A 15,837-nucleotide genomic window follows, 5' to 3' on the forward strand; every position below is an offset into this window, starting at 1 on the left:
ACTGCCGTGACTGCAGGCTTCAGTCAAACATCAGACCTCATAATAGTTTTTACTCCTGTTTCATGTTTCATTACTCTGTAAAAAACACACAGTGGATCTGGTTACTTAATCCTACTTGACCTGAAGTAAACTGTCACTGCTCGGTTCTCCTGGTTCGTGAAGGAATCGTCATTAAAAGTACAAACAAAGAACAATTGTACTGTGTTATTGTGTACTTTACTTATTGTTTATCTATATATGCATTAAACTGAGATATTACATGTCAGTCTGAGGTGCTGGAAATGTTCATTTTAACTTTTGAACATAGCTAGACTCTGTCATCACCCCTCCGTTGCCCTCTTCATGCTATGCTAGGCTAACCAGATGCTAGTTGTAGCTTAATACTTAAAGTTCCTTTAAAATCAGATTATACGTTGTTACACGTAAAAAAAAATTTTGACAACTCTTTTTTCACTTAGGTTTTTTTGTCCATGATGCAAACAAACTTCAAGCTAGCTAGCAGCTATGGGTCCTCATTAGCTGTGTCCTGATCCAGGGGGCTGCATCCTTCGAAGGACGTATCTGAAGGACGATTGCGTCACAGCGGTGCTTCAAAGGCTGTCGCATTTCGAAGGCAGATGCAGACGAAAGCGTCCTCCTTATCCTGGCCCTAAAAGGATCCATTTTATGCGTCCTTCATGGCCCAACGTATCCCGAGATTCATTGCGCGTCAATTCAACAAGGTGACAGGTGCTCAAGCGGTCAAGGAATACACTTTGAAAGGTAGTGTTTTTGGTTTTTACTCAAACAGCTAGGAATACCTATGTTAAAACGCTAAAATCCCCTTGAAACAAATTATCTTTAAATAATAGGTTAAGTTACTTGATGTTAGCTATGTTAGCTAGTTAGCTAGCTACCTGTTGCTAGGCAATAGAAGCGGCGCTTTGTGACGCAAGGGTAAGGGCGGGAACAGCTGGGGACACAAACAAGAAATCCTCCGAAGACCAGACCGTCTCAATTCAGTTCGGCATTAGCGTCAACACATGCTATGCGTCCTTTGTAGGCTGCGTCCTTCGAAGGATGCTGCCCCCGAATCGAGACTCATATTAAGTGTTAATGGCTAATGTGAATGTACGCCGTTTTCCCCTTGTTGATAAAAGCGTTAAAGTTGCAGCAGATGGACTTTTTGTGCCAGTAACAGACGTGTTTGTTCACAAAATCTGTTTCCACCAAGATACCAGACACATCTGAAGGCCAAGTAAAGACAAGTAAAACACACCGCCTAGTAACACAATCCAATGGAACAGCTACATCTAGTGTAACTTTAAATTTAGTTTCAATACATCAGCATTAGTTTTTTAAATGAACAGCACCATGTAAGTGTGATTATGCAGACACCGCTGCCTCTCTGTGTTCTCAATGAAGAACTGCACTTTTAAACTTAAGACTGGATTGGTCCTCATGTTTTCTTCTCCTGCCTCTTCTTCTCTTCTCTCCTTAATCAGAACATTTGTTGTTTAAATGTTGGAGGAGTCTGCGTGCGGTCAGATTGTCAACTTGCACCCATGGAAACACTGCAAACAGGAACTACTAATATGTCTTTAGGCAAACTAATTTGGCACTTTTAATGGCGCCAGTTTTCCAAAAGTTAAACAAAAAAGGGGCCTGAAGAACGCGACACTACAACAGCTTTTATGAGGTTGTGCTGCTAATGGCTGTAATGTTTTTGGCTTCCCCCATTTTCACATTAAAGTCATGATGAAGTTAAAGCAGGAGCAGCTCTCCACGCAGGAATAAATCAAAGTGAAAAACAAATTTAAATAGTTCATTTTAATTAATATATCACATGATCCATGACAAAAGGAAAATCAGTTTAATGCCAAAAGTCTTCATGATTTCATATTCACATTTATAAAGTTTTATTCTCTTAAAGGGGCGGTCCGCTCACATCCATCACAGCTGTTAGTCTCTTTGGCACTGCAGGACGTCTGTTCACGGCTGAGCTGCGTTCACATTCATCCAGGGTTCAGTATGAAGCTTGAGACGGGTTAAAATGTTCATTTAGAACCACGCAGATCTGTTTGTAGCATCTTCACATCCTGCTTTATCTGTTCGTGCAGCTGCTGCATCTTCACCAGGAGCACCACAGAAGAAGAAGGAGACAGGAAGTAGCCTTCTGCTGTGGTCCAGCTCAGTCTGAGCCCTCCTGGTTCTCTAAGATCGGATCTGAGGACAAAACATGAGGTACCATATTCACATCAATACAGAGAAAATGTCGGATTCCTGCTTCTTAATTGTGAATATTTCCAGTTTCTTCACAACATTATGACATTAAACTGAACCTCTTTGAGTTGTGGGAAAAAAGTGACATTTACGGACGTCATCCTGGTTTTTTGGGAAACTTTCATCAACATTTTCATTATTTTAAAGGTCAAAGGTTACCTGTCAGTGTGCTGCTGATGTTAGGAGGCGACACTATCAGCACTGTGCTCCCAGGTGTTATCCCAGAATGCACCACTGGAGCATCAACAGAAGGGGAACTCAGCTCCTTAAACAAACACACACATGTACAGCTGTATAATTGATCAATAAGAGGAAAAATATTACATTTATGAAAATAAAACAGTCATGAGAGAGAAAAACTCGCTAAGCTGTAAAGGCAGAGCTTTTCAAAATAAAAGCATGTTTGTTCTGAAGCTGTAAAAACATGTAAACAGTCTGTTTTTACCTTGTCAGTGAAGCCGTCCGTCATTGGCTCCTGTGTTTCCGTGATGACGCTCTCCGTACCCTCCAAGAGACTTGTAGCGTCGAGGTGGTCCTCCTGGCTCTCTCCCGCCGTCTCCACGACCAGCTGTGATTGGCTGAGAGGATCCGAGGAGGCGGGGTCAGAGGTGACGGTCTGGATGATGACACCGTCGCTGGAGCAGAGGCCGTCCGTCTGAGGAGAAGGAGGAGGAGGAGGAGGAAGTGTCAGCTGATGTTTCAAAATAAAACAAACAAATAAAACTGCGTCTACGACTGACCGACAGGCTGTGGAGGATGATGTGTTCGTGTGATGAGGGGGAGGAGCCTGTCGTCAGGGTAACCGTGCTGTTGTTTGCTAAGCTGAGAGGGAGACCCTGACTGGCTGAGAGGCTGAGCGGAAGGCCCTGATTGGACGTCGTCTGGAGGTAGTAGGTGCCCGGGGTGCCGGTGGGCTGCAGGTGGAAGGACTGGAAACACAGAAGAAGAAAAACAGGAGATGAGGAGTCAGAAAGTTCTAGAAACTGCTGACAAGATAATTAAGATAGTTTGTTTATATCGTGTGACAGTTTTGTGCTTACAGGCAGGATCTCGAAGGTCTGCAGAGCTCCCGTGTTCAGAGTGATGGTTTCACTGTCGCTGGCTGCTGCTGACGAGTCCGAGGCTTTAAGAGACACACAGATCCACAGTCAGGAAACAATGACACGTACAGACACACGCAGCTGGAGCAGTGAAGCTGGAGTCTAAAGAGTGAGCCTCACCCAGGTGTGTGATCTGCAGCGGGATCTGTACGGGGATCTGCAGAGCGGCCACAGAACTGGGGGCGGGGCTACTGCCGCCCTCCTCCAACCGGGTGAGTCGGATCTGCAGGGAGGAGGGGCTTCCTGGCCCGGACGATGTCTGTGAGGACGCCATCAGCTCCTGGAGGCCCTTTAGGAGGACTGAGGACACACGGGTCTGAAGTTTAACAGGTTTCTTCTTTCGGTTTGTTTACGTTTGTGTGTCTTTGTGTGTGTGTTTACCGCTGAAGGGGATCTCCTTGTGATTGGCTACTTGTCTCTTGATGCTCCACCACTTTGATCGCAGCCACTGAGGCGATCGGACGCTGCTCCACCCGCCCGCCAAATCCTCCCACTTGATTTCATTCTCGTCCTCCACCTCCAGCTCCGCGATCCTGAAACACATCGATTAATTTAACACCTTTATGTCGTTAATTTACACAAACACACCGACTGTCCGTCCGTACCTGCGTATGAGGTTGAGGTCGTCCTCCTTCATCCACTCCGTCCCTCCGCTGTGTTTCCAGTTCAGGTAGTTCAACCATTTCGATCGACACTGTTTCTCTGAGCGCGTGCGAACCTGATCGGCCACCGACGCCCAGGACACGCCTCCTGTGACCGCTGACCCCGGCGTTACGCCCGCCATCTCGTACACGACCTCCGCCAGACGCCTCTCCTCCTCCTCGCTCCATTTACCTGATTTAAAGAGACGACAAACAAGACAATAAATAGACTTATAGACAAACTTAATTCAGGCTTAACAAACCAAAATGAGTGTAAGAAGAGTTTTTAAATTTTATTCCATCAGAGTGATTTACTGATTCCTGTGCTGGTTGACAGCAAACGAATGGAACTTATTTAACATATTTCATAACTTTCAGACTCTTGTTTATTGCCCTGAATGATTTTCTCTACCTGTGTTGCACGTGTCTTTCATCAGTCGGCAGCGGTCTTTGACAGAAGAGGCGCTGCGACCCAGAGCGGCTCCGATAGTCGCCCAGTCGTTCCCGTGTTTCTCCCTCAACCTGAACACAAACCCGGGACATATTTAAAAGAACTTAATGTTTTTATTTTTGTTTTATAAAAGCATCCACAGAAGTTTTACTCACGCTTTTAGCTTATCTATCTCGTCAGGTGTGTACCTTAAAGAAGAAAAACAAAAGAATAGGTTAAAGGGGAGTAAAAACGTGTATTTTTCTGTCATCGTTTCATCGTAAACTCACTTGCCGACGTGGTTTCGGTTGTCGTACATTCGTAGAACTCGTCTGTAGACGGCGAACAGCGGCCTGTTTAACCCCAAAGCCACCGAGCGATAGAAGTCCTTCCTCTCCTCTTTGGACATCTCAAAGATGATCTCTGCGGGGTCTTCGATGCCTCGGCCCTGAAACACAAACACAGAGACATGAGGAACACGGACAGAAGAGGACGTGACGTGACGTAGAAAAAGTAACGTACCTTTACGTAACGTTCGATGTTGCTCATCAGAATGTCGATCTCTTCTTTAGACCACATGCCCTGCTTCCACTTGTGACCTGAAGGGAAACAGGAAATACATTTATTCTGCTGACTCAGTAGTTATTAATAGGTAGTCAAATATGCGATTGTGTAATTGTTCCTGAGCGAACCTTTGTTGGTCAGTGTGTCTTTGTCCTCTTTGGTGGTGAACCAGGCCTGACTGACAGGCGACACCTCTGCCTTCTGATTGGGCGAGAGAGAGTCCTCGTCCTCCTGCAGAATCTAAACCACAAACAACACATTCATGAACCACAAAGATCCGGCTTAATTCATCTATTTTTTAAATGAGGTTTGGTGTGTCTCATATTAGAGGTAGGAGGAACTTCTTAAAACAAACTCGCCTGTCCTAACTTTGGGAAGCAGCAGAAGAAGACGAAGAAAGGAGAGAAGAGAGGAGGTATACCCGTACCTGAATCTGAGCGACGCCCTCCTCAGAGAGATCCCCGTCTGCTGTGGCCGTCATCGTCACCTCGAAGCCTTCGTCGTTTTCTGACACTGAGCAGAAAAAACAAAATATTTAATGGAGGTCTGCACAGGGAGGGAGGGTTAGACATTTCATCAATCAATGTGTGTGTCTCACTGGGTAAGGTGACAACAGAGAATTGAGGCGTGTCAGAGTCTTCATGTTCGTCTGTAGAGAGACGCAGTTTCTTCTGGAGGGGCTCCGAGTCCTCGTCTGCACACACACACAGAAACATGTTATATTTACAATCAGAGGACCGTACATTACACAGTGCAGTACTTTCTAAAAGTTTTTGTGTGTGTTAACCCACCATTATGAGGACAGTGCAGTATGATGCTTCCATCACTGTCCTGAGTGAGCGTGACGGCCTTGACGTTCTCTAACGCTGCAGCCTCCTCCTCCTCTGCTGCTGAACTCATCCTGCACCTGCTGATCAGACAAAACACAAGACAATGACTGCACACGCTGTAACAGTCACTGCAAGACCTGTGGTTATAAACATTGAATGTATTGTTAGATGGTAGATGTACACTCTGGGTAGAAGGGATTAATATACATGTTATATATTTTTGATAAAGATGTAAACCTGTGGAAGCAGCTCAGGCTGTTCCTTACATCCTGTGCAAACAGAAGCTTGAGGTGACTTTTAGTCATGTTTTCCTTGAAATATGTTGTGATTGTTGTTCAGCACGTGTCAAAACAGAGCTAGGATCATGTCCTAAAATTTTAAGTTCATTTAAAGTGAGTATTAATAGGAACTTCCCAAACTGAAACATACAAATTGAAAGCCAAACTCTGTGTCGTCTCTGAAACTCTGATGATCCATAAAACAAGTAACTTATTGTAAAAACTTTATTATTGAGCTTTAAGTGCTGGCTACCGCCCTCTACTGTTTTCTCGCGAGCACTAAAATATGTGTATCAACAGCAAGCCAGACAATCCAGTGTTTTAAAGTATTGCTCATAATTTGTCAATATATATTGTGCTTGTTAGACAGTGTGTATGCCGAACTGTAGCTGGATTTCTATGGAAAGGTTTTACTACAAGTTTAAGTCGGTACTTTATGCTTTCTTTGAGAATTGGCAAAACTATGTAGAATTGGTCATTTTTTGAATTGGGTTCTGCGTAGGGTCCCATATATCGCTATCTGGAAAACACAGGGATTCAAAGCAGAGATGGATGACTTTATTCGATATAAATTCATGAAGTTTTATTTAAAGAAACGTCACAGTATACAACATTTGCTACTTACTATCTCCAAAAGCACTTCTAAAGTAATGTGAAATGATATTTGACAATATGGATCATTATGACAGCTCTGATGCTAACAGTTAGCATCCAGCCAGCTATCCAGCTAAATGAAAGACGAAAATTCTCCGGCGCCATGTTCGTCGACAAGGTGAAGCTTATGGCGTCTGTGCGGTTTGACGCTGTCCTGCTGCTTTATTCTCGATTTTTTTTACACTCAATGATTTCTGTGCGCTGCCCCGCGGCCCCGACTACCAAACAGAAAGTGAATTTTACTTTTGATTCGGCTACTTACTTCCTGTTTTTGGTCCGGGGACTTGTGAGTTACCAGGATGAAGGTAAGTGCCAGGATGCAGGATCGGGCGTCTGAGGGCCGACGGGTTGCCAGATAAGAAGATTATCCGTAAACTGGACGTTTTCTTTGCCATTAGGAAGAGTAGTTTCATTAGGCTCATACATTTAAATTAGACCTGAAAATCAATCGATTAATTTTCTTTTAGGAACATAAAATGTATGGCCAACAATAATGATTATCATGGCAAAACGTAAAATATTAATTGGTTGCAGCTTTCTAAAGTGAGACTTTTCTGTTGTCTTTTGAACATGTGTACATAATTGTAATTTAAGAGATACGATTAGATGAGATGTTACTTGAAAACTGCTTTTATGGTGGTAGCAATACAGACTAAACATTTAATTTAATAGATCAGTGTTTTATTGATAGTTCTTTAGTGACACTGGAAAAAATAGTTGCTGAAGATCACTGATTAATACTAGGAAGTGGTTGAAAGCTCTGTCAAAAGGCAGCAAGCGAATCTGGGGTTGCGACTTTGTGGTTTAAGTGCGTAATTACTTATCTTGAATCAAAAACAGTTCATTTTCAGTTTGAGAATCAAACCTGGCAACCAGATTTCCGTTCTAAAATCTGTCCGGGGAACAACCTGAGTTGTTCAATTTTGGCCTAACATGATTCATGTGAAATAGATGTTTAAAAATGGACTTTTACCTAAATAAATATGGCTTATTTTATAGATTTAGTCCCGCAAATACAGTTTGTTGTAAACGATTAGTTATTTGTTGAAATGGAAGTGGTTCCGCTGTTATTTCACCCGGACCACTATTAGTGACGAACCAATGATTCAAGCTGCCAAAATCCAAACCACACATTTTAACACTTCCAGCTGAAATTAAGCCAAGATATGGGCGAGAAACCAGTCAGAGTGTAAGTATAACTTTATATATACGTGAACTTAAATGGCGTTTGGTTTTATCTATTTAATTATCGTTGAATTAAGTTTCATTTTATTCAACATATCAGGTGACATGGTGAGATTTCCAGTGTCTACGTTATCGATGAAGTTTTTATAAATAATCTGAAAATCTTAGGGTTAAAATTAAGTTTAATTGTTACGATACGAGGTGACTCCAACCGGAAACACCTCGTCCCTGCCAATTTTAAAACTGTTTTTTTTTTAGCTTGGCTTGTGGGGACGTTGAAGGCAGGCTGACCGCTCTGTTCAATCGAGTCCAGACAATCCAGAAGAAGACCGGACAGTTTGATGTAAGTCAATGTGACATTCTCTCTATTGTGAATTTACAGAAAAACACTGAAATATCCGAAAGATTAGATTTTTAGTAAAGTGTCAGCATTAGTAACACTGAGACCATCCGTGTGTTGATGTTTTCCTCGCAGCTGTTATTGTGTGTCGGAGAGTTTTTTGGGACGACACCAGAGGCTGAAGCAGAGTGGCAGCAGTACAAAACAGGAGCCAAGAAAGGTACCGTTTACAAACCTTTACAGAAACTATTTGTCGAAGTCTCAAATCTAAAGTCTGGATGACAATGTGAGTTTTAATTTTTGTTATAGATCTTGTATATTGCATGACGTCAGGGTCCACATTTAATTCAACCTTCCTGCATGGCCAGAACTTTCTTCTATACTGTTGTGTTGCATGGATTATACAAAAGGTTGTTGCAGTAAATGTTACTAAGCCTTAAAGACAGGCCAAGTAGATAATTATTAGATAGATGATTTATAGATATATCGATAGTAATGAAAAAAAAATTATATTTTGAACGTAAGTCTCTTTTTTGTGCCTCCTCAGCTCCCATCCACACCTACATCCTCGGCGCAGCGAGTCAGGACACGGTGCAGAACTTCCCCAGCGCTGATGGCTGCGAGCTGGCAGAAAACATCACGTATCTCGGTGAGACTGTGCTGTAGAAAACAGCGGATGCAGACTAACAAGCAGGGACAAGACATGAGTGACTGACATGTGGATTAAACATCTTAATCTGTGTGTTTAAGGTCGGCGTGGAGTCTTCACGGGCGTGTCAGGGCTACAGATTGCCTACGTCAGCGGTCGAGAGGCCCTGCAGGAACCTGCCCCCTCTCACTGCTTCACACCCAAAGATCTGTCAGCCCTCGTGGCCCCGCTGACCAGCAGCTCCAAGTTCAGAGGAGTCGACATCCTGCTGACATCACAGTGGCCCCGAGGAGTGTGGCACTACGGAAACAACCCGGTACCAAAGAGTTAATGTCCAAGATATATTTAAATATTGTTCTTGATGCATTTAAAGGTGTTTTGAGGCTCTTCTGTCGCTTTCGTGTGTCTCTGTTGCAGGAAGTGAACACAAAGTTCTGTGGAAGCGGCTCCGTCGCAAATCTCGCCGACAAACTGAAGCCAAGATACCACTTTGCTGCACTAGAGGGCGCTCACTATGAACGACTCCCATACAGGTAGACCGCACAGCTGCTGAGCATAAGTTTTATATAAGAACAAAGTGAAGCTGATGCAGAACTGCCTTAAACCTGCATTCTTTCTAATGTCCAGCAGGGGGCGACTCCACAGGGAGTAAAACGTTCTGACTGATGTCTGAGTGATTCATCCTGTTACACTTTATCTGTTAACATCCTTGTAAATGTGTTTCCGTTCATTGTCAGGAATCACATTGTCCTGCAGGAAAACGCTCAGCACGTCAGCCGCTTCATCGCCCTGGCAACCGTCAACAACCCAGCCAAGAAGAAGGTGTGTGTGTGCGTGTCTGTGTGTGTGTGTTTTCATAGTCTTAAACTTTCCGTGCATGTTATTGTCTGAGTATGTCACTGAGAATAAACTTCAACAAATCCACGTAGAAATCGTAGGAAAAAAAGATTCATAACTGCAGAACTTGCCTGAGAAAAATCACATTTTAAAGTTTTCTCTCGCGTCAAAGTAATCCAGTGAAAGTTGCCTTTACGTACATGCTTATACAGCAAACAGGAAGTGCTTATAGCTAATTCGGCACACTTTATGCTGCCGAAATGTAAATAAAACAGGCTATAGTTACCAGGTCTCAAGCTGTAGCTCACAATGTGACATTACACTTCCTGTTAACATCCCTAAAACAGTTTGTCACATCCTGAGCTGTCTCTCTGTCTGTTTTCAGTACTTGTACGCCTTCAACATAATCCCCATGAAGACGATGGATCCATCAGAGTTGGTGAAGCAGCCGCAGGACGTAACAGAAAACCCCTACAGGTGCCCCAAAGTCAAGATGGACAAGCAGAAGGCGAGCTTCAACACCACGGAGGAGGAGGTACAGACTGGGTGTGTGTGTGTGTGTGTTTTAAATCGATGTGTGATGAGTTTTATTTTGAAATCTCTACCCTCTCTCTCTGTCCTTCCTGTCGTCCGTTCAGGAGCCGGCCAGTCAGTTCTTCTTCGACCTGAGCAACAAGCAGGGCGGGGGTCATCGGGGCCGCGGCAGGAAGAGACACCCGGACGGGGACGGACGAGGGCGAGAGCATCAGGCTGACGGAGAGGGGCACAAGCAGCCACGCAGACACCGTGAGTCCGAACGCTGAGACATTCCCAACAGCTTAACTTGTTCTGGTGTTTTAAAACGAGGCGAGTGATGAAACCGTACGAGTCACATGTCGTCTTTCTGTCGTGTGCAGCTCAGCCCACAGGTCCCTGCTGGTTCTGCCTGGCCAGCCCTCAGGTGGAGAAACACCTGGTGATCAGCATCGGCTCACACGTGAGATGATTCTAAATACAGACGGACATGTCTAACACATCAGAGTAGATAAAGCAGCTTTGATCACCACTTACCTGGCTGTTTGTGTGTTGCAGTGTTACCTGGCGATGGCGAAAGGCGGTCTGACTCCGCAGCACATGCTCATCCTGCCCATCGGTCACTACCAGTCTGTGGTGGATCTGAGCTCCGATGTGGTGGAGGAGATGGAGAAGTACAAGACGGCGCTGAAGAGCTTCTACAAGAGCCGGGGGGAGCGCTGCGTGCTGTTCGAGAGGAACTACAGGAGCCAGCACCTGCAGCTACAGGTGAGACCTACAGACCTTCTGTAGAGTCAGTGGTAGAAACACAAACAGGCAACATTTCTGCTGTTTGACTGCAACACATTCCAAACACACACAGATTACTGCCACCTGTTTTCACCATGTCGAGGTTGCTGTCCTGCGAGCTCCCGGTGCTGTTAGTTGAGCTCAGCCTGCTGAAAGCCCTTTGAGCATTTATTCAATGTCCTTGATATCAAACCTCAGTCTCTAGTTAACTAGTTCAATGCTGATATCCTTACTAATTCACTAGTAGGCGACAAAAGCTCTGACATGTTAACTAGTAAGGGCCAAAATATCCACTAGTAACACTAGTTAGGGTCAGTTTGACTGTACGAGTAAACTAGTGAGTTTCAAAAAGAGTCACTAGTTAAGTCTAAGGGGCAAAAATGTCCATTAGTTACACTAATGAGTTACCTTAGAAGTTAACTTGTGAGCCTTACAATGTTTACTAGTTAACTAGTAAGGGCCAAAATATCCACTTGTAACACTAATGGGGGCATTTTTTTACCCTACTAGTTAACTAGTAAGGCTTTCACCATTCAACTAGTTAAAGCCTGAAGTAGTGAAGGAGACAGATGTTTGATATCAAGGGTATTGATTCAATGCTCAAAGGGCTTTCCATACTCAGCATGCGGTAACGTTGATTGTTGTGAGGGTGGCGGCTGCTCCGGCGATCATGACGCCGCATGTCTGTGACGAAGCGTTAGCTAGATTATAGCGCCATCGTCTGGGTTGAAAACGTAACACAATAAAATACCTCTCTGCATTTTATACTGGTAGCTTGGTCGCAGCGGTGTATCGGACACAGCCCACAAAATGTATTCAAAGGGCGTCTTACACACCAAATTGTACGGTGCTAATTTAGAGGAAAGGAAACTTTACACGTAGAAAAGAGACATAAAACTGTGTTAGTAAAAAGTTAAAACTTTAGATTTTAAAACAAATGAACTTGTCATAAAGTATAAAATGTAAAAAGTGTTTGTTGAAACAGTTTTTGACAGTGTTGTTTCTTATTGTCCGCCCCATTCACATCACTGATTTCTCATTGGTGGGTCGGGTTAGGTTCGTATGTGTTGACCTCTTTGTTTGTTGTTGTTCAGGTGGTCCCGGTGCCGCTGAACCGCTGTGCCACTGATGACCTAAAGGAGGCGTTCATGGTCCAGGCTCAGGAGCAACAGATGGAGCTGATGGAGATTCCAGAACACACTGACCTCAAACAGGTACACACACCTGGCTCCAAACGCCTACACACACCAGCCCGACCTACTGCAGCAGCTTGTTTCTCATTTTTATCTGTAGACATTCAGCTAAACCCATCATGGTAAATGTAAACGCTGCTTTAGGCCTGATTCTGTGATGTGTGTTTGTGTTCAGATTGCTCCTCCAGGGACACCGTACTTCTACGTGGAGCTGGACTCAGGAGAGAAACTGTACTACCGCATCCAGAAACATTTCCCTCTGCAGTTTGGAAGGTAAAGTTATCAACAACATTCCTTCATCTGATCTCATTAAATTAGTTCATAATGACAGTTTGGAATATAAATAATAATGTCATTATGTGTGATAGCATCTGATTGGGAATTAAGTATTCACTCAGCTCCCCTGTAATTTACCTCATCGTTTAGACGAGCATTTTGATCATGAGGTAATTAAAGGATGTGCTCTGTATAATAGACATGGACACGTACTGTATACAAGCCTCCACAAGGGGGCGACAGAGAGCTAAAAGGAGGCAAAGATGCAGCTTGTATTTGAGTCAAATCTGAACACAAAGACAAACAATTATATATTTATCTTTTAGTGCTACTTAAACTTCCTAAAGATGTTATTATCTGCTATCTAATTATAAAAAGCATCCTTAAATCAGCTTAGCAATCCTTGAACAAGATGCTTCAGAACCTGCCTTAGAAACATCATGTTTTTAGTTGTCTTCAGTGTCAAAGTAATGCAGTGATAGTTAAAGGCTAATCAACGGGTGCACTACAAACGGGAACTGCTAATAGCTAATTCGGCTAAGTTTTCAAAATGTAATTAAAGTATTAAACTGAGCTTTAACGAGAATCCGACCCGTAACTGACACGACAGACGTATCTGAGGAGCTTTCTAGGGTTAAATTTGTTCTGTAGTCACAGACAGGCCTGAATAAGCAGATCAGAGTTTATTTATGAAGACGCTCCAGACTTAAATTATAGACCACAGAAGCAGCTTCACTGAAAACAGGAGGAAATTGCAGCTGTAATTTTCACAAACACATTCCTGACATATTAAAATCACCGGCCGTGCAGCAGGTAATTTTGAAATCATCCACGCACCTGCACATTATTGTTTTGTAAATATGTGTGTGTGTGTGTGCGTGTGTGCGTGTGTGTGTGTGCGTGTGTGTGTGTAGGGAGGTTCTGGCCAGCGAGGCGGTGCTGAACATCCCGACTCGAGCCGACTGGAAGGAGTGTAAACAGAGTCGAGAGGAGGAGGAGGAGAGCTGCAAGCAGCTGAGGGACGAGTTCCAGCCGTACGACTTCGCCTGGGAAGACTGACACACGCACACACACGCACACACACACACACACACACACACACACACACACACAGAGCCACATTTTGTTGGCGTTTCTGTTTTCTTCTGTTTCCTCCCTTAAACTGTTAAAGCAAAGCACCAGCTCAACCTTGACATAAAGGAGTTTGTCCCAAAGTTTTATAACACTTTCCTTTTTTAGTATTCGACAGTTTTGGCCGATGAAGCGACAGAGCGATGGAGGGGAGGGAGATCTGTCCATCAAAGCTTAAGTTCACAGAATGTACAGAAAAGTTAAAGTTGATAACGTAGTCATGAGGTCCTGTGTGTAAAATGCCGACTGATCTTTTAGTTGTTCCTGACACTCACACAGATTTGGTGCAGCTACGGGGGAAACTCCTTCACACACAACATCCTGAAAACCAGCTCAGCAACTTTTTCTATCGTTTCTACGGAGGCTCTGGAGGGAAACGTTTTTAAAATGTGTTTCATGTGTTTTGTAAATGAACTTCAATTAAACTGTCTTTTTGGGTTTCTGAAGTTGAGTCGTTTGTTGTGGCGGCGCTGCCTTTTCATGGGAGTTGTAGTTCTTATTTATGCAGCATTTTGCCCTGCGAGATTATTTACATGCTGTGGATATATATTTATTTATTTTATTTTTGGGGGACTTTTATGCCTTTATCGAGGAAGAGAGAGGACAGTGGGTCGTATGGGAAACAGGGGAAGAGGGAGTGGGGATGACACAAGGCAAGGGAGTCAAACCCAGGACCGCTGCATCGATACGAGACGCGTGATTTAACCGCTGCGCTAAACCGACGCCCCGATGCTGAATATTCTTTCTGAGACATATGAACATATGTGAAAGATGAAATTCAATATTTATTCCAGGATCAAGTTTCAGGTGGAGACATATCATCTGAGAGGGACAAAGGTAACGACCTTTTCTGTTTCCTGTTTTTATGTGTTCTTTTTTTTGGTCTTTTTTGTGACTTGGGTTTGATGCATAAATCCAAAGTAAAGCAGCCTCTGATAGGAGATTTATTGTACTACTTCTTTACAGTTACACACAAACTGCAGCCTCCAAAATGATCGTACACTTTGATTGACACCTCTCTTTAACAGTCTCAACATTGTAACCTTTACAAATGAAGGAATTATTGCAGGACTTGTGTTTTAACCTGCATGAGTTGTAGCCAGATGTAAACTATCCACTCGGTGTAATACCTTTTTATTTGTACACTATATATTTCTCCTTGTACTGTATTTACAATAAGAGCCACTTGCTTAATGCATGTTCTTTGCAGAGCTGCAGTTGTATCATGTCACCACTAGAGGGTGCTGTTTCCCAAGTAAGTCTCAACACCGTTTTGTTGCATTCTCATTTGTGGTGTTTTTTAGTTTTTTAAAATCTTTCCCCCTGTGGTGCTCAGAGACATCGATGTCTGTAGATTATCCACGCGTGCTGGGACATTGCGTCTAGATAGATATTTTTTTACAGGCACCACAAATGAAATTCCTCCTTTCTACTGGAATGTTCTCCCGTGAACTGACCCTCTAATATCCATTTTCACTCCTCTGTAGACAGTTATAGCCGTGTACTCCCTTCATGTGGTGCTCAGTCACGGTTCCTTTAGAGTTTTATGGTTCAGTTTAATCTTCTTTTATTATATATTTCTTAATATCACTCCCTGTTGTACCTATATTGCTTTTTTTATTAGTTTCTATGCCTTTGCTTAGAAGGTACAATGTGATCCATCATTGGAGCTGCATTTCACTTGAGCTACACACGTATCCATCTGGATTTTATTACTGTTTACTCGAATTTTTATTATATTTCTACAAAGAACATGGCTTCACCTGAGGTTACATTAAAGATAAAGAAGCTTCTCTCTCTGGCCAAACACTGACAACATCTCTTTTGGAAAACCCATCAATGCACCTGCATGTTTGTGTAGTTATTGTCACGACATTAAACCTCCCTTGAAAAGTTTAATGTCATGTGCAGTACATCCCATACGGCCCAGATTTTACTCGGGGAACATGTTGTCTTCTCATGTATCATAATCCTCCCTAATACGTTCATTAACTTCTATAGGTTTGGCAGGAAATACGAGGACAACACTTCAAATAAAACATAATAAACATCTCTGTTGTATTTATGATTAATTTACAAAAGGACTTTGAACTCTTTTAATCTGTTGACGGCTTTTGAAAGACGATCATGTTCATGAAGTCCACACCAGAGGTTCCCATCTTTGT

The 15,837-nt window shown here is 43.2% G+C and overlaps 2 protein-coding genes across 2 annotated transcripts; one reads left to right on the top strand and one right to left on the bottom strand.

The window, feature by feature from the left end:
• Positions 1 to 1,825: 1,825 nt before the first annotated feature.
• Positions 1,826 to 7,069, bottom strand: dmtf1 (cyclin D binding myb-like transcription factor 1). The gene is made up of 17 exons (XM_069671188.1): positions 7,022 to 7,069; positions 5,789 to 5,907; positions 5,596 to 5,691; positions 5,425 to 5,510; positions 5,126 to 5,237; positions 4,956 to 5,032; positions 4,724 to 4,881; positions 4,610 to 4,642; positions 4,416 to 4,525; positions 3,968 to 4,196; positions 3,744 to 3,895; positions 3,483 to 3,662; positions 3,303 to 3,385; positions 3,003 to 3,191; positions 2,708 to 2,917; positions 2,422 to 2,527; positions 1,826 to 2,205 (listed from the first exon to the last, which is right to left on the bottom strand). Exons 2-17 carry the CDS (start codon positions 5,895 to 5,897, stop codon positions 2,171 to 2,173), a joined length of 1,965 nt encoding a protein of 654 aa, XP_069527289.1. The 5' UTR covers positions 5,898 to 5,907; positions 7,022 to 7,069; the 3' UTR covers positions 1,826 to 2,170.
• Positions 7,070 to 7,849: 780 nt separating this feature from the next.
• On the top strand, positions 7,850 to 14,114 carry cwf19l1 (CWF19 like cell cycle control factor 1). The gene is made up of 14 exons (XM_069671262.1): positions 7,850 to 7,948; positions 8,203 to 8,287; positions 8,420 to 8,504; positions 8,832 to 8,933; positions 9,035 to 9,249; positions 9,351 to 9,466; positions 9,671 to 9,755; positions 10,156 to 10,305; positions 10,409 to 10,556; positions 10,667 to 10,746; positions 10,842 to 11,051; positions 12,167 to 12,286; positions 12,441 to 12,538; positions 13,456 to 14,114. Exons 1-14 carry the CDS (start codon positions 7,926 to 7,928, stop codon positions 13,598 to 13,600), a joined length of 1,662 nt encoding a protein of 553 aa, XP_069527363.1. The 5' UTR covers positions 7,850 to 7,925; the 3' UTR covers positions 13,601 to 14,114.
• Positions 14,115 to 15,837: the final 1,723 nt, after the last annotated feature.

This window comes from Semicossyphus pulcher, unplaced genomic scaffold, assembly GCF_022749685.1.
Source record: "Semicossyphus pulcher isolate SPU_LCO1_2020_fin unplaced genomic scaffold, fSemPul1.0.p SCAF_20, whole genome shotgun sequence".
NCBI classification, from domain to species: domain Eukaryota; kingdom Metazoa; phylum Chordata; class Actinopteri; order Labriformes; family Labridae; genus Semicossyphus; species Semicossyphus pulcher.